This window comes from Apus apus, chromosome 3 (assembly GCF_020740795.1).
Source record: "Apus apus isolate bApuApu2 chromosome 3, bApuApu2.pri.cur, whole genome shotgun sequence".
In the NCBI taxonomy this organism is placed as follows: Eukaryota; Metazoa; Chordata; class Aves; order Apodiformes; family Apodidae; genus Apus; species Apus apus.
In genome coordinates this window covers 11,149,195-11,167,175 of record NC_067284.1, presented here as the reverse complement: position 1 = coordinate 11,167,175, position 17,981 = coordinate 11,149,195, and the positions used below count along the sequence as shown (strand labels likewise).

The 17,981-nt window shown below is 42.9% G+C and overlaps 1 protein-coding gene across 3 annotated transcripts in view; it reads right to left on the bottom strand.

The window, feature by feature from the left end:
• Nucleotides 1-1,235: 1,235 nt before the first annotated feature.
• Nucleotides 1,236-17,981, bottom strand: part of BACH2 (BTB domain and CNC homolog 2) — a 185,980-nt gene continuing 169,234 nt past the window's right edge. For all 3 annotated transcript variants that reach the window (XM_051616290.1, XM_051616291.1, XM_051616292.1), the window contains exons 7-8: nt 9,123-9,329; nt 1,236-4,264 (exon numbers count right to left, since the gene is read on the bottom strand). In XM_051616290.1, the coding sequence (XP_051472250.1) occupies nt 3,785-4,264; nt 9,123-9,329 (687 nt within the window). In that variant the 3' untranslated portion in view covers nt 1,236-3,784. The remainder of the gene's footprint in view (nt 4,265-9,122; nt 9,330-17,981) is intronic.

The window sequence follows — 17,981 nt, the reverse complement described above, 5'->3', positions numbered from 1 at the left end:
GATAACACAGCCAACATTTTAGCTTTTGTTTTGCTTGTTTTCTGTTTTGTTTTCTCTCAGTTTTTTTTTTTTTAATTTTCCTTATTTATTTTTTTTACTATCTTTTTGTTCCAGAATCAGCTTGCAATAAGCTTTAATTGTGTTCAAGGCACCCCCAGAGAACGCAGAGAAACAAACACATTATATACTGTAGTACTCACCTGACAAAGCATAACAAGCCTAAAGGAAATGAGGCTTCCTGGCGATACAAGTATAGCAATAGCAAAGGAAAAGGAGGACTAGATAGAGACTGGACAAAGCTTCAAGGACTTGCATGCCCACTAGAGTGGAGCAGTGCCCAGTGGGAGATGCGGTCTCACCACGCCATGCCCAAGCAACGCCCAACAGGATTGATGCTGCATGTGTCCTCTTTGACAAAAATAAAGAGATTCTTGCTTAATATCATAGTGACCACTGGCCAAACTCTTAAAATTCATAAATACTACAGTCAGTTTTTTTCTCGGGTTTTTGTTTGTTTGTTTGTTTTTCTTTCCAATGGTATCCTTGTGGCCAGTTGTTTTGACCTCTTGTGGCAAATGGTTGGGCATGTCAGCTTGTCAGCTGATGTCCAGGTCTGAAACTAGTTCTCCCAATGTCTTCCTTTACTGTTAGCCCAGTATCAGCTTTGAGAGCCACGTGGTTTGAATAGGAAAAAAACCTCAAAACAAAACAGAAACAGAAAACAACCACCACCACCACCAAAAAAACCCCACTGAAAAACCATGATACATGTAAATATAGGAAGCAATGCCACAAAATCAGCTACTTCTAATGGGAAAGAATGAAATCAAACATCCAGAAGATCTCACGGGAGAGGGAAAGAGAGAGAGACAAGAGAAAGGTTGAGGAAGAGACACTTATTTGAGCAGTGGTTTTAAGTATCAGTTCCCAAGGTAGAGGAAATTAAGAGACCCAGCACCAGTATGAAGCCAGGTCAAACCTAAGAGCTGCAGCGCATTGGATTTTGTGGGTGGGTTTTTTAAACCGTTGGAATGAGGTCAAGAGTACCAGTTGCACATGAGTTGTTAGTAGAGTAAATCTTCATGTCAGGAAGCAAGTTAAACTTGGTTTTATACTCATAAAACATTCTATCTATTCATATATATAGGAGGTCACTTAAAAATAAAAAAGGCAACAGAAAAACATCTTTAAAATACTGTGTCAGTTGACCCTTCCCTCCCACCCGCCCCCAGCCCTCCCCAAGTAGCTATGACTCTATAATGTGATTCACATTTAGTTTTCAATTCTAGCTTTCACCATGGTCTCATAGAAACAAAACTTCTCTGCGAAGCACAGAACTGCTTTGCAACGTCAACAAATTCAAAGGAAAATCAAATCTTCCCCCCCCTGCCAAAGACCTTCTCAGCCAGTTACCTGCAAAAGATGGCTGGGAGGGGGTTCACTTATTTTTAGGTTAAGCTCTTTTAAAAAGAAAGGACAACTCCTCCCCCTTTTTCAACTGTGTGAACTAGGAGTTTATGGCATTTGTATACTTTTGAACATTTAAAGGTAAGGATTTTGTACAGTAATGATTAATACTTAAACATAAATATTCTCCTACATTATATACTAGTTCTTCTTTGTACATGCGGGGAAAAAAAGTATTTTCAACAAACATGGCACATGCTATATGCATTTCCTCCTCGGTAGCTTGGCTACAATAGTTTGGGTGAAGAGGGTAAAAGCAAGACTTTGTGGCGAGTGGGTGACGGTCCATGAGCACAGTCTGAAGATGGAAGAAGTGGAGAGAGGGAGCTGATTCCTCCTCCAGAGTCAAGATGCTGATCTACTGAATGCCTCAAAAAAGCACCAGTGCACACCTCTAGTGTAAACGTTAACACAGAAGACCACATTATCACTTAGTGCTTCTGAGAAGCTGCTTCCCTCCACTTTTTTTTTTAAATAGGTGTGAACAGCTGGTCTTTTTTTTTTTTTTTTTTCAGTGAGAACAAACAATATCAGCCAGTAAAGCACATGACAGTTGTCATCAATAAAGCCACGCAACCTGGCACACGTAGGGCAAAGAACCACAAAAAAAAGACTCAGTACACTTATAATAATAATAATAATAATAATTAATAATAATAATAATAATTAAAGAAGCATTAGGAGGACGTTTTTCTGTCTACACTGTACATACAGATGTTATGCTTGGAAAGTTGCTGTCTCACACAGTCATACCATGAGTCAACATTGCTTCAGATACAAATCCAATGCAGTTACAACTAAGCCAATTCACTGAGTAGTCTCCTTCGAGACAGCACACTTTTAGCTGCAGTTTGCTGAGGGCAATGCTGCAGAACGAGAGGATCGATCCTGGAACACAAGAATTTGATGGGTAAGCGACCAAATTGGGTGCTAACTTGACTTCTGTAAAGGAAACCAAAGTCAACAACTAGGGATCTGATCCTGCAGCTCTGCCTAACCAGGCAGGATCACTGACTTCACCAGACCCAGCTCTGCAACTCAGGTCTGGTGAGGAAAACAGGTAACGTCTGAGGACAGATGAGGTGAGGCTCTGGCCAGCTGCCAGAGCCACAGTTGCTTCCATGAGTAAAGGATACAGAGTGGGGATGGAGAAATAGCCCCCCCCACAAGTGTATTGATGTGATCTCCATTTGCTTTACTTCGTGGAACGTACGATGAACTGATCCAGTTGTCAAATACTTTTTTCTCTAAAGAGTGAAATATACTTTCCCCTATAAGAATCCAAAAGCATCATTAACAGCACTTAAACTTGGTTTGTGAAACAGAAAGAAGTCTGAATATAAAAATAATTCAAGCAGATTCTCTTTACAAATTGTATAGTGAATTCAGTATTTGGCAAGACCGTTTTTACTACATAATGAGCTCCTGAGTGTTTGTCTATTAGCTAAAACTTTTCTACTTTCTTTAAGCCATAAAGCAAAGAAAACCATATACTCAAGTTATACTGAAGTCACGACTTCATTTATGAAAAGAGGTTTGACCAGAAACTCAGTGCAAGTGGCAAAGTTGACCGTTACTGTACAGTATCTGCAAGAAAATAAAATAACTCCACATTGCTCAAGTGGCACAAAATGGCTGTGCCAAAAAAATTGTCTATAATAAAATCTCAAATAAGTTTCCAACATTAAAATTTTATAAATAAGTACAAATCGAATTATATTGCTGAACTGTGAACCAAGAAAAAAAAATTATCGTGTAACAAGTTACCAAACTAGTTCTAGCATCGAAGACAAAAAGGAATGTTGGAACTTGTTTATACAATAGAAATGAAAGCTTCCAGTTTGTAGGATGAGAAAAATTGAGGCATGCAGGGACTTTTGCATATGGATATATATATTTTATATATATTATATATAATATGTACAGTTTAGCTATAAAACTTTGATGTGTAAAGAAGCTGTCTTCAATGAAAAATTGAACATTCAGAGGAAATTCCTGAGTTAGGGTTTTGTGACATGGGCCACTGAGAAAAAAGCTGCGGTTGGGTCCTCAGAGGTGTTATGTCCATCCCTGTTAAGATTGAAATCAACATATAAAAACAGACAGTGTTGCCACTGCTTCGTTCCCTGCCTGAGCAAGGGATAGCACCATTGTGAAGAGAACTCCTGCTTGTAGAGAGGAGGGAATACTTAAAAACAGTATTGCTGCTAAGACCACTGTAGTGTGCACCAAATACGTTCTTCTAGACAACAAATGAACACTGCCACTGGCTGACTGAAGAACACCTGACCAGGTGTAACGTTAAGGATACAAGTCACTAGGTGTAATCTTTCCGAGGTTGTTCATCTGTTGTACATTTATCAGTCATTTCCTGACAGAAGTCTACCGTGACCGTTTGGCTGCTCTGCTCTGGTGGGAGCTCCCTCTCAGGGTAAGTACCTGTGTCGGCTCCATCCAACCCCCCGCCAGCCGAACAATTTTCTGAGATGTTGTTGGGCAGCCAGGGTGCTCCCAGTTGCACTGAGCTTTGCTCTGAGCAGCACTGCATGCTCTCCCCGACGCACTGGGAGGTCACCAGGCTCTGCTCCATGCCAGCTGGGGAGGGGCTGATGGTGGTGGCTGGCTGTAGATCCATGGGTCTAAGAACGGGGCAGTATCGGTGGAGAGCTTGGATCTGTTCTGGGCTCTGCATGTCTCTACACACTTCTTGGGAAAGACAAGAGAAGTTGTCTAACAATTCCCCCATGCTTGCTTTCAGTTGGTTCCTTTCTGAGAGCAATTTCTCTTTCTCACACACCTGAAAGAGAAAAGGCATCTCAGGTTGATGAAGAGCCACCCTCCATGCACACTCCAGGCATGCAAACAGCGGTACCCAAGAAGAACACCATGTCACAGTTATTTTTATAAGGGCAGAGGAGAAGTCACAAAGATATCAGGTATCTGACCACCATGAGGTCTGTGTTTGGAGGACTGCAGTTTGGGAAACATCTGGAGAAAAACATTTGAGTTGGAAGAGGACAGAGTCACAAATTATTTCTAGCAGACTGTTAGTTCCCTTTATAGACTAAGCCTGCTTGATGGACAATACAAAAAAACTCAGTAAAACATTTTGATGCAGAGAAGTAATTACCCATCCAAACACCATGAAAACAGGGCTTAGTTCCTGAGGTGAGGGTATGTTGCAGAAGCTCAGTTCATCCTCTAACTGCTGGGTTGGTTGGTCAAGCTGGGTGCACCCGCTTTGATCCATGTGCCAGCTGAACCTCTGTTACCACTGACAGGTGCATTATTTATAGAATCATAGACTGGTTAGCATTGGAAGTGACCTTAAAGATCATCTAGTTCCAACCCCTCTGCATGGGCAGGGACACCTTCCACCAGACTATGTTGCTCAAAGCCTCATCCAACCTGGCCTTGAACACTTCCAGGGATGAGGCATCCACAACCTCTCTGGGCAACCTGTTCCAGTGTCTCACCACCCTCACACTAAATAATTTCTTCCTAATTCAGAGGAGAGGATCTGCATGTGTTCCCTGTGGCCTGCATCACAGCTTGTTTTCTTATATCCTGGTGCTTAAAGGTTTGTGTTTGACCTAATAAAGATATTTTTACAAAGCTGTATGTAAAAACCCCGAAGGATGGTGGATTTCTTAATACTCAGTACAACAAGGTCAAGGTCCTTTCCCTTTTGTTCTGCTCTGGCTTTGCCTCTTGTGCTTCCCCATGTCCTCCCCTTCTAACACCTAGTTCGAGTGTTTTCAGTTTCACTGTCAGTGGGCTGCTCTAGGAGGGGCCAGGTGAGAGGCAGGACAGTACCAGTGAGGAGAGAGAGTGAGAGAGCTTGGTAGGACTTATTTTTTCATGCAAGATTAAAATAACTGGGAAAAGGAGCTCAGGTTGTTCTGCAACCAACAAAGCACTGATGAGGTGCCCAGCCCCAGCTAGTGTAGAGTTCTGTGTGACATGCTGCAGTGGGAGTTATCTCCAGCTTAGATCCTACCTGGCCAGCCAGCCCCTGCAGGGTGAGCACTGTCCTCCCCATGCTCAGGAGGCAGACTGGGGGGGTTGGGCACGGATCCAGACCCAGCTTGGGGTTACACCTCTAAAAATCAGTGTTTGATTCAGTGCAGACCGATGGGGACAGTTTTGCTGCATCGCTTTCTCTCCCGGGAAGGTAAGCATACAACTCAAAGGTATAGATGAGATTCTGTAGAATATCAGAGCTATTTTCAGAGCTGAGCTGGCCCCAAAAGCAGCACAGCCATGTACCTCACCTAGTAATACTGCTAAACCAAAGATGCATTGGCATCTGAGGTGTGAAAACTCCACAACTCAGACAATCCAGCTATGGGTGGTTGTTGACAGCTGATAGTATTGCCCTGGGTCCAAAGCCTGCACTGGAAGCATACAGCTGTGTGAATGAGAAAGAGAGCAGTGCACATGAAAAGAACCAACTGCTAAAATATTTATATATCTATCAAGAAAGCATAAAAATAATAAAAAAATAAACAGATGCTTCAGTACATCTTGAGATAATGAATTATGGAAGAGAGTATGTTGTGAGTTTGCAGGGAAAAAAAGGGAACGTGAGTGGGTGGATGGATGAGTGAGGGAAAGCAGGCAAAAAAAATTACCTATCAAACTCAGAGGATACAACCATTTCACTCACTGTCTGCTGTGAAACCATCTGTGCCAGGAAGATGGGTGACTTACAGGCATGAAGTGCAGGGGGAAAAGGGGTCTTTCATAAAAAAGATGCAGCTGAGTGAAAAACCTTTAAACCCTAGTACCATTACATACATAAGGAGATTGTAAATTACTGATCACAAAGTGGGCAGAAGATGACAAAGGAATTTCCAGTTACCATGTATTGTGTGAACTGGAGTTGCACTGCTGGTTCTCCTAAGAGTAAAAAAGATGATCTTGAAGAAGACTACGTGTTTGGAATGCATGCATATGGGGGAGGGACTGAGGCAAAGTTAAAGTTGCATGATTTTAATTCTGCTGCTTTATACTCTTGCGCATCTAGTGACTGTCTTTTTTATGAACCCCCTTTTTCAGAATGATGCACCAGATTCCACAGAATCATACTTTAGGTTGGCAAAGACCTTTAAGATCATCAAGTCCAACCGTTAGCCTAGCACTCTCAAGTCCATCCCTAAATCATGTCATTAAGCACCACATCTACACATTTTTAAAATCCTCCACACCTCAATGTCCTTCCTTTAGTGGGGGGGCCCAAAACCGAACACAGCATTCAAGATGCATCCTCACCAGTGCCAAGTACAGGGGTACAATTACTTCCCCAGTCCTGCTGGCCACTCTACTTCTGATACAAGCTGTGGATTATGCTCAGTGAAGGAAGCAGTTTCTCACTATTTTGTTTATCTTTGATATTTTGTTTGTTTTGCATAGTGGAGCACTATTCTGAACAATGTTTTGATTTTTGTTTCTTTTTTTCCCCCCGGGGCTTCAGTAGCAAGGCAGATGAAGGCTTCGCAAGCCTTGATGATTTAAGTCTCCCAACCAGCTTGTGGGGTCAGTGTCACCTCCCAGTTACAGACGGGAAGCAGACAGGCTCAGGCAGCAAGTGAGTAACCCAAAGTCATGCGGCTTTCTGCTGCTTCTGAGATGACGTTACCTCAGCTTCTTCCAGCAGATCCCTGCCTCTTTCACACTACGTTTGCTACAGCTTGTGCAGAGAATGAAGCACAATAAAGCTGACACTAAAGGCCACTTTCAACATGCAACATATTATGACAAGAACAAGAGCCCCGTTCCCCAGACCCACTAAGTTCAACCTACAACTGAGCATGTTTTAAATGTACACATGGACATTTAAATCAAAGACTCCACATACGGACATTTAAATCAAAGACTCCAAATAACCTTCAATTTTAGTGGAAGCTGGGTACACAGAGGAAGGAAATCAACTTCAGCTCCTTTTGTTTTATCTATGTGAATGAATTAATTTAGCTCTCAGACCCTTGGATATTCAAAGGCTGGGTTTAATGTTGGACTCCTAAAACTGCTGTGTAATGCAACTACACTGTCCAGTCCTGCATGCTGCACACCCACACTTCTCCTAACAGCTGAACTGGGACTACTGCATTATTTTTGACGTGTCATAAAGCTTTTAGGAGTTTTAAACAGATGAAGAGGTGCTAACTCATTTTGAAGTTCCAGTGTTGCATTACTTCTGCTGAGTGACACCCTGTAGACGTCTTCCTCCATGATGCTTGTCTCAAGCCCTTTTTTTTTTTGCTGTGCACCAGATTGCTTTCTCTATGGGCAAGGGATGGCAAGTGAAGAGGAGCAGGGCCCTCAGACCACAGGGGCACTGTCATTAAGGAGAGGAGTTTTTTCAGAGAAGGTGCCTATAGCTATCTACATTTGACATGGCTCTCCAGGTGCTCTTGTTTAGCAATGGAGAGGAACAGGCACGGCTGGACTGTATGTCACCTCCTCTGCTGCAGGATGAGACAAATAAGACTTGTCAGGTATCTACTTCCCTTCACTGACTATAAAGGAAAACAGGAAAATGAGCTCCAGCACAGATGTCTATATTGTAGACAACTGTGTTTAGACACTCAAATTGCACCTGAGGTGTCTATACCATAACTGAAACAGAGAGGAATTTACTAAGCAGCCATTTAGCCTTGCTCCAGTCACCTCACTTCCTTAGACTAAAATGTGGTAGCACTATACACTGACACCTTGGCACACAGGAGACCCATCCCCAGATGTGCTCTGGCCAGTGAGCAAGGCATGCTTTGCTCTCCTCTCTGCAGTAGACTACTACCAGAGACACATGTCAAGGAGGTTTGGGGTAAACCAACAGTTGCTATCTGAACCCGCTGCATAGGATGAAGGCCAGTGCACTGTGAAGTGGGAACAGGCGTTTTGTGTTAGATGGCCCTTGAATCATGGAGGGTGCTTCAGTCCATGGCACACCATGGGAGTGTTACAGGGAAGACAGCAGGAAGAGGAACACGACCTTGCAATCTTACTGACCTACACCAAGGGATGCCCACTAGTCTGGATATTCACATTCCTTTTCACTTCCCTTGCCATTTCTGCCATTTGCTCAGTGAAAAAAAGAGCTGAAGAACAGGCATAGTGAGCTGAAATTCCTGAAAATGTTGAGCTGCCTTAAAAAAGCCTCAAACAAATAAAATCTCTATGCAGAGATAAAGCTGGCCCTGCCACACCACTGTTTGGACCAGACAACCTCTGAAGATCTCTCTATATCTGTCTCCTTTGAGCACTACATGAGTCCCTGATCAACAGATTGTTATGGTAGTTAGGCATGGAAATGGGGCTTGGATGAGGAAATGCTTTTGTGGATACACTGGACATACTGGGGGCAAGCTGAACTGCAAGATGGGAACTGTGATACAAGCTTCTGTCGTCTTCCAACTCACTCAAAAATCTGCTCTTGAGATCTCAAAATGAAGATATATCTAGGCCTCATTCCACTGGAATTTTGTGTTTTCCATATATATTACATATACACACACAAACGCATTTTTATCTATTAAATTTTCACACTGGTGGCTCTGCTTATTTATGTACAAACGGACTGAACCAGCTGGGCAGGAATAGCTGTGGGTGCCCTGCAAGCTGCAGTGTGAGGGTGAGAGCACAGGACTCACCAACTTGCGGATTTCACACTCCAGGTTTTGAATACAGTCCAGTTTCCTCTTGCGGCAGCGCTGAGCTGCGATTCGGTTCTTGCTGCGCCGGCGGACGTCGTGGATGAACTCGAGCTGCTCTGAGGTTAGCTTGTGCATCTTTATCATCATCTGGAAATCATTCCTTGGAAGATCTGTGATTTGATCAACAGGAAAAGGAAGTTTCACCTAAAACAAACAAATATAAGATGAGAGCAAAGAGTCATACTTTGCTTGCTGAATGCAAGCCGAACAACAGTGACAGGAAGGGTAACTGTCAGTGCTGCCGCCTCCTAAACAAACAACACAACAAGTTTCACATTGAGCAAGTTTTTAACATTCACTTGTGGTACACTGTGGAGGTCCAGCTGGTAAGGATCAGATTATAATTGCACTGAAATCAGCATTATAGATAAATCCCAGGTAAAAATTTCACCTTTCTAAAATGGTCTAGTAAGAGTTCTCCTTGCATTAAAAGAAGGCTCCATCCAGTAAGAGTCACGGCCTTTTGGAAACACTGAAGTACCTTGCTGCTATTAATTTCAAAATAGTTTACAAGAATGAGCTATTACCACAGCAGGAAACCTGTGTCTGCACAGCCTGCAGGGACTGAAAGTTGGATTGGGTGTGAGGTTAAAAATGCAATCTGAAACGACAAACAGATGGAAAATACCGTATCACAATTAGGAAAGGCCATCTAATCAGCACTTCAGCTGAGCAGTACATCATATAAAAAAGGGTCAGAGGAGTGTGACATATGTGTGCAACATATCCTACCTTGCTAAAGTATATGCATTTTGAAATAATCCAGTATTTGCTAACATGCTAATATTTTTGTATATTGAAGAGCAAGCACCTGAGCTGCATTCCTTGAAAAAAGCCCCCAAACAGTCTAAAACCTCAGTACTTGCAGTAAAACATTTTTCCTTTGAGCCAGGAACTGCCATCAGGTTTTGATTGTAGATGATGAAACAGTAGCTCCAGGTTTTGGCTTCAGGAATTTCAATAATTTCTCCAGCTCTACTGATTATGCATTAAAGCAAAACACAAAGCTCCTGATAGCTGGGAGCAACAAACATACACTGTCTCAAAACCTGGAGAATAGTGCATGTGCTCAAAGATGTCTGCTCACTTTTTCCCCCAAACCTATTAGTTTGCTCAAATCAAAGTGAGCACCTCTCCCTGCAAACCCTGCTTCCCTTGTAGCATCTGACTATTAACATGACTATACAAAAAATTACGTTTTTTTAAGGACCGCTGTGTTTGGTTGTCATAGAATCAGTTGACAAAGCTAAAGGAGATGACAACTGAGTAATAACTCCACTGACCCCCTTTCTTTTTTGCAGTCGTACCCACACTGTCCAAAAGATGGCAGTAAATATTTATATTTCTGTCCCCATTTGGTACAACCCAGCTCCTCGAACAAGACTACTCTGCATGCAGGCTAACAAAGATACAAACAAAGTTACTCCAGTCAAGAAAAAGACACAGGCTGAAAAGGTTCTTTTGATATTTAAAACATGGTTGTAATCTTCAAATTGTTCTCTTTCATTATTCGGAGATAAAGCAAATATAAATCAGATATAAGTTCCTTTCATCCAAGAGCTGAGTTTGCTTACGCAGACAGTTTGCTGAGGACATATGTACACAGAAACACAGCTGTGGCCTCTGGCACTGACAGTCACAGACCTTGTCAGGAAACCGGACCTGCCACTAACCAGCTTCTTGTCTTGCTTTGAGCTTGTGTTCTCTTGCTCTAGCATTGCTCTGTGCATCTCCAAGCCCGGGCCACACGAAATTCAGTGCAAACATCTACCACATCCTTTCAGGTGGTTTTGTGCCCTGAACATTGCCTCTCTGCCCTGTGTGTCCAGGCACTGCTTTGTAACACACTACTTGACAGGTCAATTTAAACCAGCAAGAGACATCAAACACTGTCCCAGGGCCCCCAGATTCTGGCTTGTACACACAAAGGCTGACCTTGGGCACGGTGATGTGGACTACCTTGTTTACAGACTGCTAACTAATGACATGAAATCTATTTGATTTCCCCTCTCTAGCCTTTAGATGGTCAACATAAACTTGGTGTCACCTGCTTTTCTCTCAGGCTTCAACCCAGGATCTGAAAATGAAGCAGCCTGTGCTCTTCTTCTGAAACACACCATAGTTTCTGCAAAAACAGTGCTTTTCCAAGTTTTTCCTTATTTTCTGAATTCCACAACAGAAAGCAATGTTAACTGTATTCCTCTCTTGCTTTCAAACATATTTACTTAGAAGGAAGAGATGTGCTTGCAGCTGGAATGGGAATGAAAGGGAAGCAACTTAAATCTGTCAGGTAGAAGTCGCTGAAGGGAAATGGGAAAATAAACCGAAACAGATTCTTTAAAAAAAAAAAAAAAAAGGATTGAAGACCATGTCCACAGCAGGCCAGAGACTGCTATCAGTAAACCCAGTATAATCCCACTCCTGTCACAGGCAGCACTGCGCAGGATTAAAAATGTGAAAGGGAGAGTGGAAATGAGTCAGACTCATTTCCTTCACCATCCACAGCATTTTTATTGCCTGTCTCCCTCTCTGCAATTAACTGTCAACTGAAAAAAATATGCACTAAGCCTTTGGCACAGACACAGTGAATAACTGCACCAGGGTATTGTTGCAGTGAGAGGCTCATGGTGCTGGTATTTATCACAACAGAGAGGTAAGTCAACTTGCAAGGGCCGATGGCTGTGTCATGGGTGGGATTCACCTGACCCACTGGGAGCCATGTGAAATGACGGGTTGGGACTAGCTAGTGTCCAGGTTCCTGCTGCTGGCACGAAGGACAGAGAGGCCTTTGGATGGCAATGCATCCTGCATGGCTTCTCCTGCCTCCTGGCTGCAGAAGGAGCAGAGATGAGACACAGAAAAGATGCTGCATCCTACACCATCTGAGAGACACCTTATGTGACGTGTCTGAAAAAGGATAGTCAATCTTTTCTAAGATGTGTAAGAAAAACCCAGCAAGTATGTTTTCTTGTAAACCTTTCTTTTTAGTAACTATGAATTTTACACTGGAAATGAGTGTGTACTTCTTGGTTCAGACTACTTCAAATTGGAAATGGAAGTGGGATCCCTGCTCCTCCCAGGAGTTACTTCAGCCACAGCTAACCTCATAGGGCTCTAAAATCTTCCCTAAAGGCACAATTATTTTTTCCCTGCATTTTTACACCAATGGCAGAAACTCTGTTGCCAACATACAACAAATAAACTGGCATTTTCTGCCACCGTTGCAGCCTCTACTGCCCTCAACTCTGGCTGATGCCCTGAGAGGGCAGGGCAGCCAACCCACCCTGGTGAAAAAACACTTGTTTATGTTTTTGCAGCCTTTTCCCCCTTGCATTAGCATTAAGGTTACAGAGTAAATGTCAGTGCTCTGAGTGGCTAAGTAACAACAGGGATCTGGACAGAGGGACAGCCATTGACTCAGCACATGAAAAGCCCATATATAACCAATTAATTCCCTCAAGCTTCACTAGTTAGTGCCAGCTTGGATCATGTGCCAGCTTGGATCATATGCCAGCTACTGCTGTCCTGCTTACATACAGTATCCAGAGCTCCCCCCCCAAGACCTTTGATGACAGGAAGAAATCTCGCTTTCCACTACTGCTGCTGTTTTTCTTTGGAATAAAGGATCATGGCCCCATATTCACTTACACTAAAATATATATGTCAAGTGTTGGGAATTTCCTTATCTCATGAGTAACATGAGCTTGGTCTTTCTTTCTTTCTTTCTTTCTTTCTTTCTTTCTTTCTTTCTTTCTTTCTTTCTTTCTTTCTTTCTTTCTTTCTTTCTTTCTTTCTTTCTTTCTTTCTTTCTTTCTTTCTTTCTTTCTTTCTTTTCTTTCTTTCTTTCTTCTTTCTTTCTCTTTCTTTCTTTCTTTCTCTTTCTTTCTTTCTTTCTTTCTTTCTTTCTTTCTTTCTTTCTTTCTTTCTTTCTTTCTTTCTTTCTTTCTTTCTTTCTTTCTTTCTTTCTTTCTTTCTTTCTTTCTTTCTTTCTTTCTTTCTTTCTTTCTTTCTTTCTTTCTATCTATCTATCTATCTATCTATCTATCTATCTATCTATCTAAATTCAACATCATCTTCCCTGGACTGCCAAGTGCCAGTAAAGACAATGAACTTCCCAAGCCTTGCTTAGTTACATCACAGTAAGTGAAAGGATTTGTATATTATCCATAAGAAAAAGTAATCATTATGTATTGGGCATTGGTGGGTGGAACTCAAGGCAACAGCTTGACCTTTACAAGTAATTAAAAAACTTATTCAGTTGCTCCAGAATTGTAAGAAATAAAACTGTTGCCTTACATGTCCTTAAATTGAAAGTCAGAGTTATTGAAAGCCTCTAGCATTTAACACCAACCAGCCCTCAGGCAAAGGTCTCAGGACCCACCCAACCAATCTAGCACAGGGGCTGAATCATTCTTATCAATGCTTTTTTGATGCAGAAAGGGGTTATTTGCTTCACACGGAGGAACTCAACACATTAGTGCTGTTTTTCCTAGTATCCTCCCTAGCATGCAAGTCTGTTTTCCACAAACTCAGGAGGAAATTAATCCCATTATATGAATGGAGGTGTGTTCACTTGTGTTGGGGGCTTGATAACCTACACACTATTTCAGGCACTGCCTGTGGTCTCACAGGATAGGGAGCTACTTAATTTCACTTGGAGAGAGGCATAAGAAGCATAAAACTAATGAACCACACTTTGTGTAAGCGAGAGGACAGGCAGGACGCACTCTCACTCATTTCCTCAGCTTGGCTATCTACTGGCATGGGGAAATCCTTCAAACCACCTCTTCTCTTCAGTGTCAACCACACCAAGATGGCACAGGACTATGAGAGAAGAATGGCAAACCCAGGCAGTGAAGATCCACCACCACTGTGTCAACAAACCAGGTCTGAAATAGGCTTGATCAGCAGGTCCCGCTGTCAACAGCCTGTCCTATCTGTAGTAACAATTGCTGACCACAAAGTTGCCTTGGGTCAACTCCATCGTCACCTCCTGAGGGCCATGAGAGATGTTAGGGTCAGCAAATGCTGCCTGAGAGGGCACTACTGTGCACTTAGGGGAGGCAGCCTGGGTAACCTTTTGATTTGCCACCTGCCCCAGAGAACTGGGGGAAGGGGCTAGTCCCACGGCTAACGGGCTTTGACCCGACAGTCGGGAGATGTGGAAAGAATTCTCTTCCCTTTGCCCACGCCTTGGACTTGTATTCAGATCACACACTACTGGTGCATAAAATGCTGCACTGACCTTGTCCTGTTCACTGCTTGCAGTATCTGCAGCTTCCAGCCCTACAAAGGGCATGACAATCCAATACTCCTGCCCATTAACAGGCTTTTCTGCAAACAGGGATAGCACAGAAACCCCAACAGAAGCCGTAAGAGCGTTTGAGAAGGGCGGGTCAGGCAGTGAAACAAGGGAGAATAAAGTGCAGTATTTCTCTGAAAAACTTGCTCTTGTAGAACAAATACAGGAACTGGAAAGAGTCCTTTAAGAGCTACAGCAAGGACTTCAGCTCAGGGCATGTCAGAATTGATTGCAGGCTGCAATGAACTAATACAGTGTTTAAAGGACCATCCTGAAATTCCAAGCTTGTAAGAGAAAACTGTCACTGTTTGTAATTCAGTAATCCTCTACTGAAGAGGACAGAAAACAAAACTGCTATGAAGTTTATCTTGTAAGACTGATTTTTGACAAGACTTCATTTAACCTAATGTTGCCAAACACATTTTCCAGTGCTCTGCTGATGACATCAAGGCTCCTGATCAGGAGAACATGCACCAGAGGAGAAGGTGGAGAGTAACTTTGCAATTTTGAAATTCATAAACCTAGTAAGATCAGGAAGGCTGGGCTGACCTATCACCAAACTGGGGAGAAACTACATATAAAAGCAAGTTAACAACTGAGCATGTGCTTTTCTTGTTTGTCCTTCTTTCTGTGTAACACTCTTCACTGAGCAGAAACATAAAGCAGTGAAGAAGACTCTGCTGAAGTAACTTGGCACAGACCCAGTGGATTTCTGGTAGGGCAACTTTGACTTAACCCCTTTTAACGGGGCTCTGACTTTGCTAAGCATCAGCAGACAAACAGAGAAAGGGTGGCTGCCTGTCAATTAACATGGAGAGTTTTGGACTCTCACTGGAGGTTATTTGCCTATAATATCCTCAGTGGTCCAATTGTACTAGCTCTGCCTTTATGAACATTTCCTTTGAAAAGCGAGTCACTAACCCAGGCGGGAAATTCTTCTGAAATACAAATGAAAGACAGATTGAATGCAATTCTCCAGACAGTGATAGTTCTTGGAAAACTCCACCTCTTACCTCCTCCCACCCTTGTTTACTCTTTTCCTAAGAAAACTCACTCATCAAGCTAGACTGAGCTGAGATTTCTTTTTAACTGGTTTAGCAGTACAACTTTTTTACAAGTTTTTTAGCAGGAAAAAACACATAGATACTTGCTGAAGAAAATTAGTATCAAGAAAAGTAGGTAGTGCTGAAGTTTCTTTTCCTAAGTAGGTTAACAGATTGACAGACTACTTCCTTTTCAAAAATTCATTATTTCATGGCTTATTGTTTTTCTGTTGCTATTTTAAGCAGGATTGTCAGAACCTGCCTCCAAGCATCAAGCATAAGTCTTCTTTCTGGTATTATATAAAAATAATTGACTTTTAACAACCAGTGGAGGCCTGAGGTAGCTGGGTGAAAAGAGCAACACAAACTGTTCAATATTTCTGTAAAGTCCCAGTGGATCAAGTAATGGCACTGTTCCTGCAACTCCATTACACAGGGATACAGAAATCACAGAAAAGTCATGATTGGAAAAGACCTCTGAGATCACTGAGTCCAACGATCAACAAAAAAAACCCCAAACCAAACCAAAACAAACACCACACAACACAACCACCCACAAAAAACCCCCACAACCTCAGCCACTAGAGCATGCCCTGAAGTGCCACATCTACATGCTTCTTGAGTACCTCCAAGGATGGTGACTCAGCTACCTCCTGGGCAGGCTGTTCCAGTGTCTGACCACACTTTCAGTACAGAAATTCTTCCTAATATCCAATCTAAACCTCCCCTGCCACAACTTCAGGCTGTTTCTTCTGGTCCTATAGTTACTCATTTGAGAGAAGAGGCCAACACCCACCTCCCTACAACCTCCTTCCAGGTAGTTGTAGAGGGCAATGAGGTCTCCCCTCAGCCTCCTTTTCTTCAGACTAAACAAAACAAGTTCCCTCAGCCTCTCCTCATATGCATTGTTCTCTAGAACCTTCACCAGCTTTGTTGCACTTTGCACTTGCTGCTTCTACCAGGAAACCTGAAGAGTGGGAAAACTCAGAAGATTCTGGGTAGCTCCCTTAACAGGAAGGAAAACAAAAGGCAAAACCATCTTGGAGACAATTTACCAGTGGTGTTATGGGGTCTGCCACTTCCTCTGACACTCATACCTCTGTATGGGATAGAGAGGCTGGTCACAGGGCAGGGTCACCTTCACCCACGTGGCACTCACACCAAGCCCTATCACGGCACAACTTGGGTATGTGCTCCCAAAATGTGCAGGAAAGAAGACTGCCCAAAAAAGCTGCAAGAACAAACCTTTCACCTACTTCTCACCGAATCAATGTACCAGCAAATGATGTTCTCTGACACTAATTCTGGCACTGACAGTGCTCCAGGACTCAGATCCAAACCAACAAGGTACAAATTCCAGGGGAACCAAGCTGCCCCATGAGATAACTGAGGGTCAAAGTCCACCAGGCTTATTCCATCAGGCCATCCCACCCAAACAAAAGCCCACCTACACCAGAAGAGCCTGTGCGGCCACTCTCGGGAGGGGCAAGTGCCTGAGTGTTGCCCTTCAGCTATTTTATCAGGAGCTTTTTGAAGAGAAGTCCAGCAAACACTGTGCGATCTGATATGACAGGGGGCAAGGGACCCATCTGGGAAGTCATCAGGACAGCAAAGGAAAATCAACGCTTTAGGGAATGGAGAAAGATTCCCATGCAGCTAAGGAGCAGTGAGGGACAGAAAACAGTCAATTTCAGACCGCTTGTGAATCTCTCCTGCTTCTGACAATTGCAAAGATGTTGTGAGGCTATGCAGGGAGGAAATTAGAAGCTTCAAAGCCCAGCTAGAAATTAATCTGGCTTCTGAGATAAAAGATACCAAGAAATGTTTCTAGAAATACATTAATAGCAAAATAAAAACCAGGGAGAGCCTCCATCCCTTACTAGATGCAGGTGGAAACACATTAAGGAAGGATGAGGAAAAGGCTGAGGTGCTTAATGCCTTCTTTGCCTCAGTCTTTAGTAATACAATCAGTTGTACTGGGAGACAGGGACTGGGAGCAGAATGCCCCCCTACAATCCAGAAGGAGACGGTCAGTGAATTTCTTCACCAAAAGGATTATCAGCCATTGGAACAGGCTGCCCAGGGCAGTGGTGGAGTGACCATTCCTGGAGGTAAGAGTCATATATTTAAGAGTCATACAGACCATAAAGGATATAGTTCAGTTAAGGACTTGTCAGTGTTATAGGTTAAGGGTTGATGTTGAAGGTCTCTTCCAAACAAGGTTATTCTGTGATTTTTAAAGCAGCTAAACTGCTGTAAGTGACTTACACAAAAACTTCCTGCTGCCATTAGGCATTTTCTACTGCCTGGTTTAATATATCCTTCACTGCGGTTTCCACAGCAGTGGATCTTGCAGGATTGCAGGATATACACCCCAAGTCTGCTGTACAAATACAACGTTGTATAATGAGGCCACAGTGTCCTTTCTTGTACTGGCAACAACCTTTACAA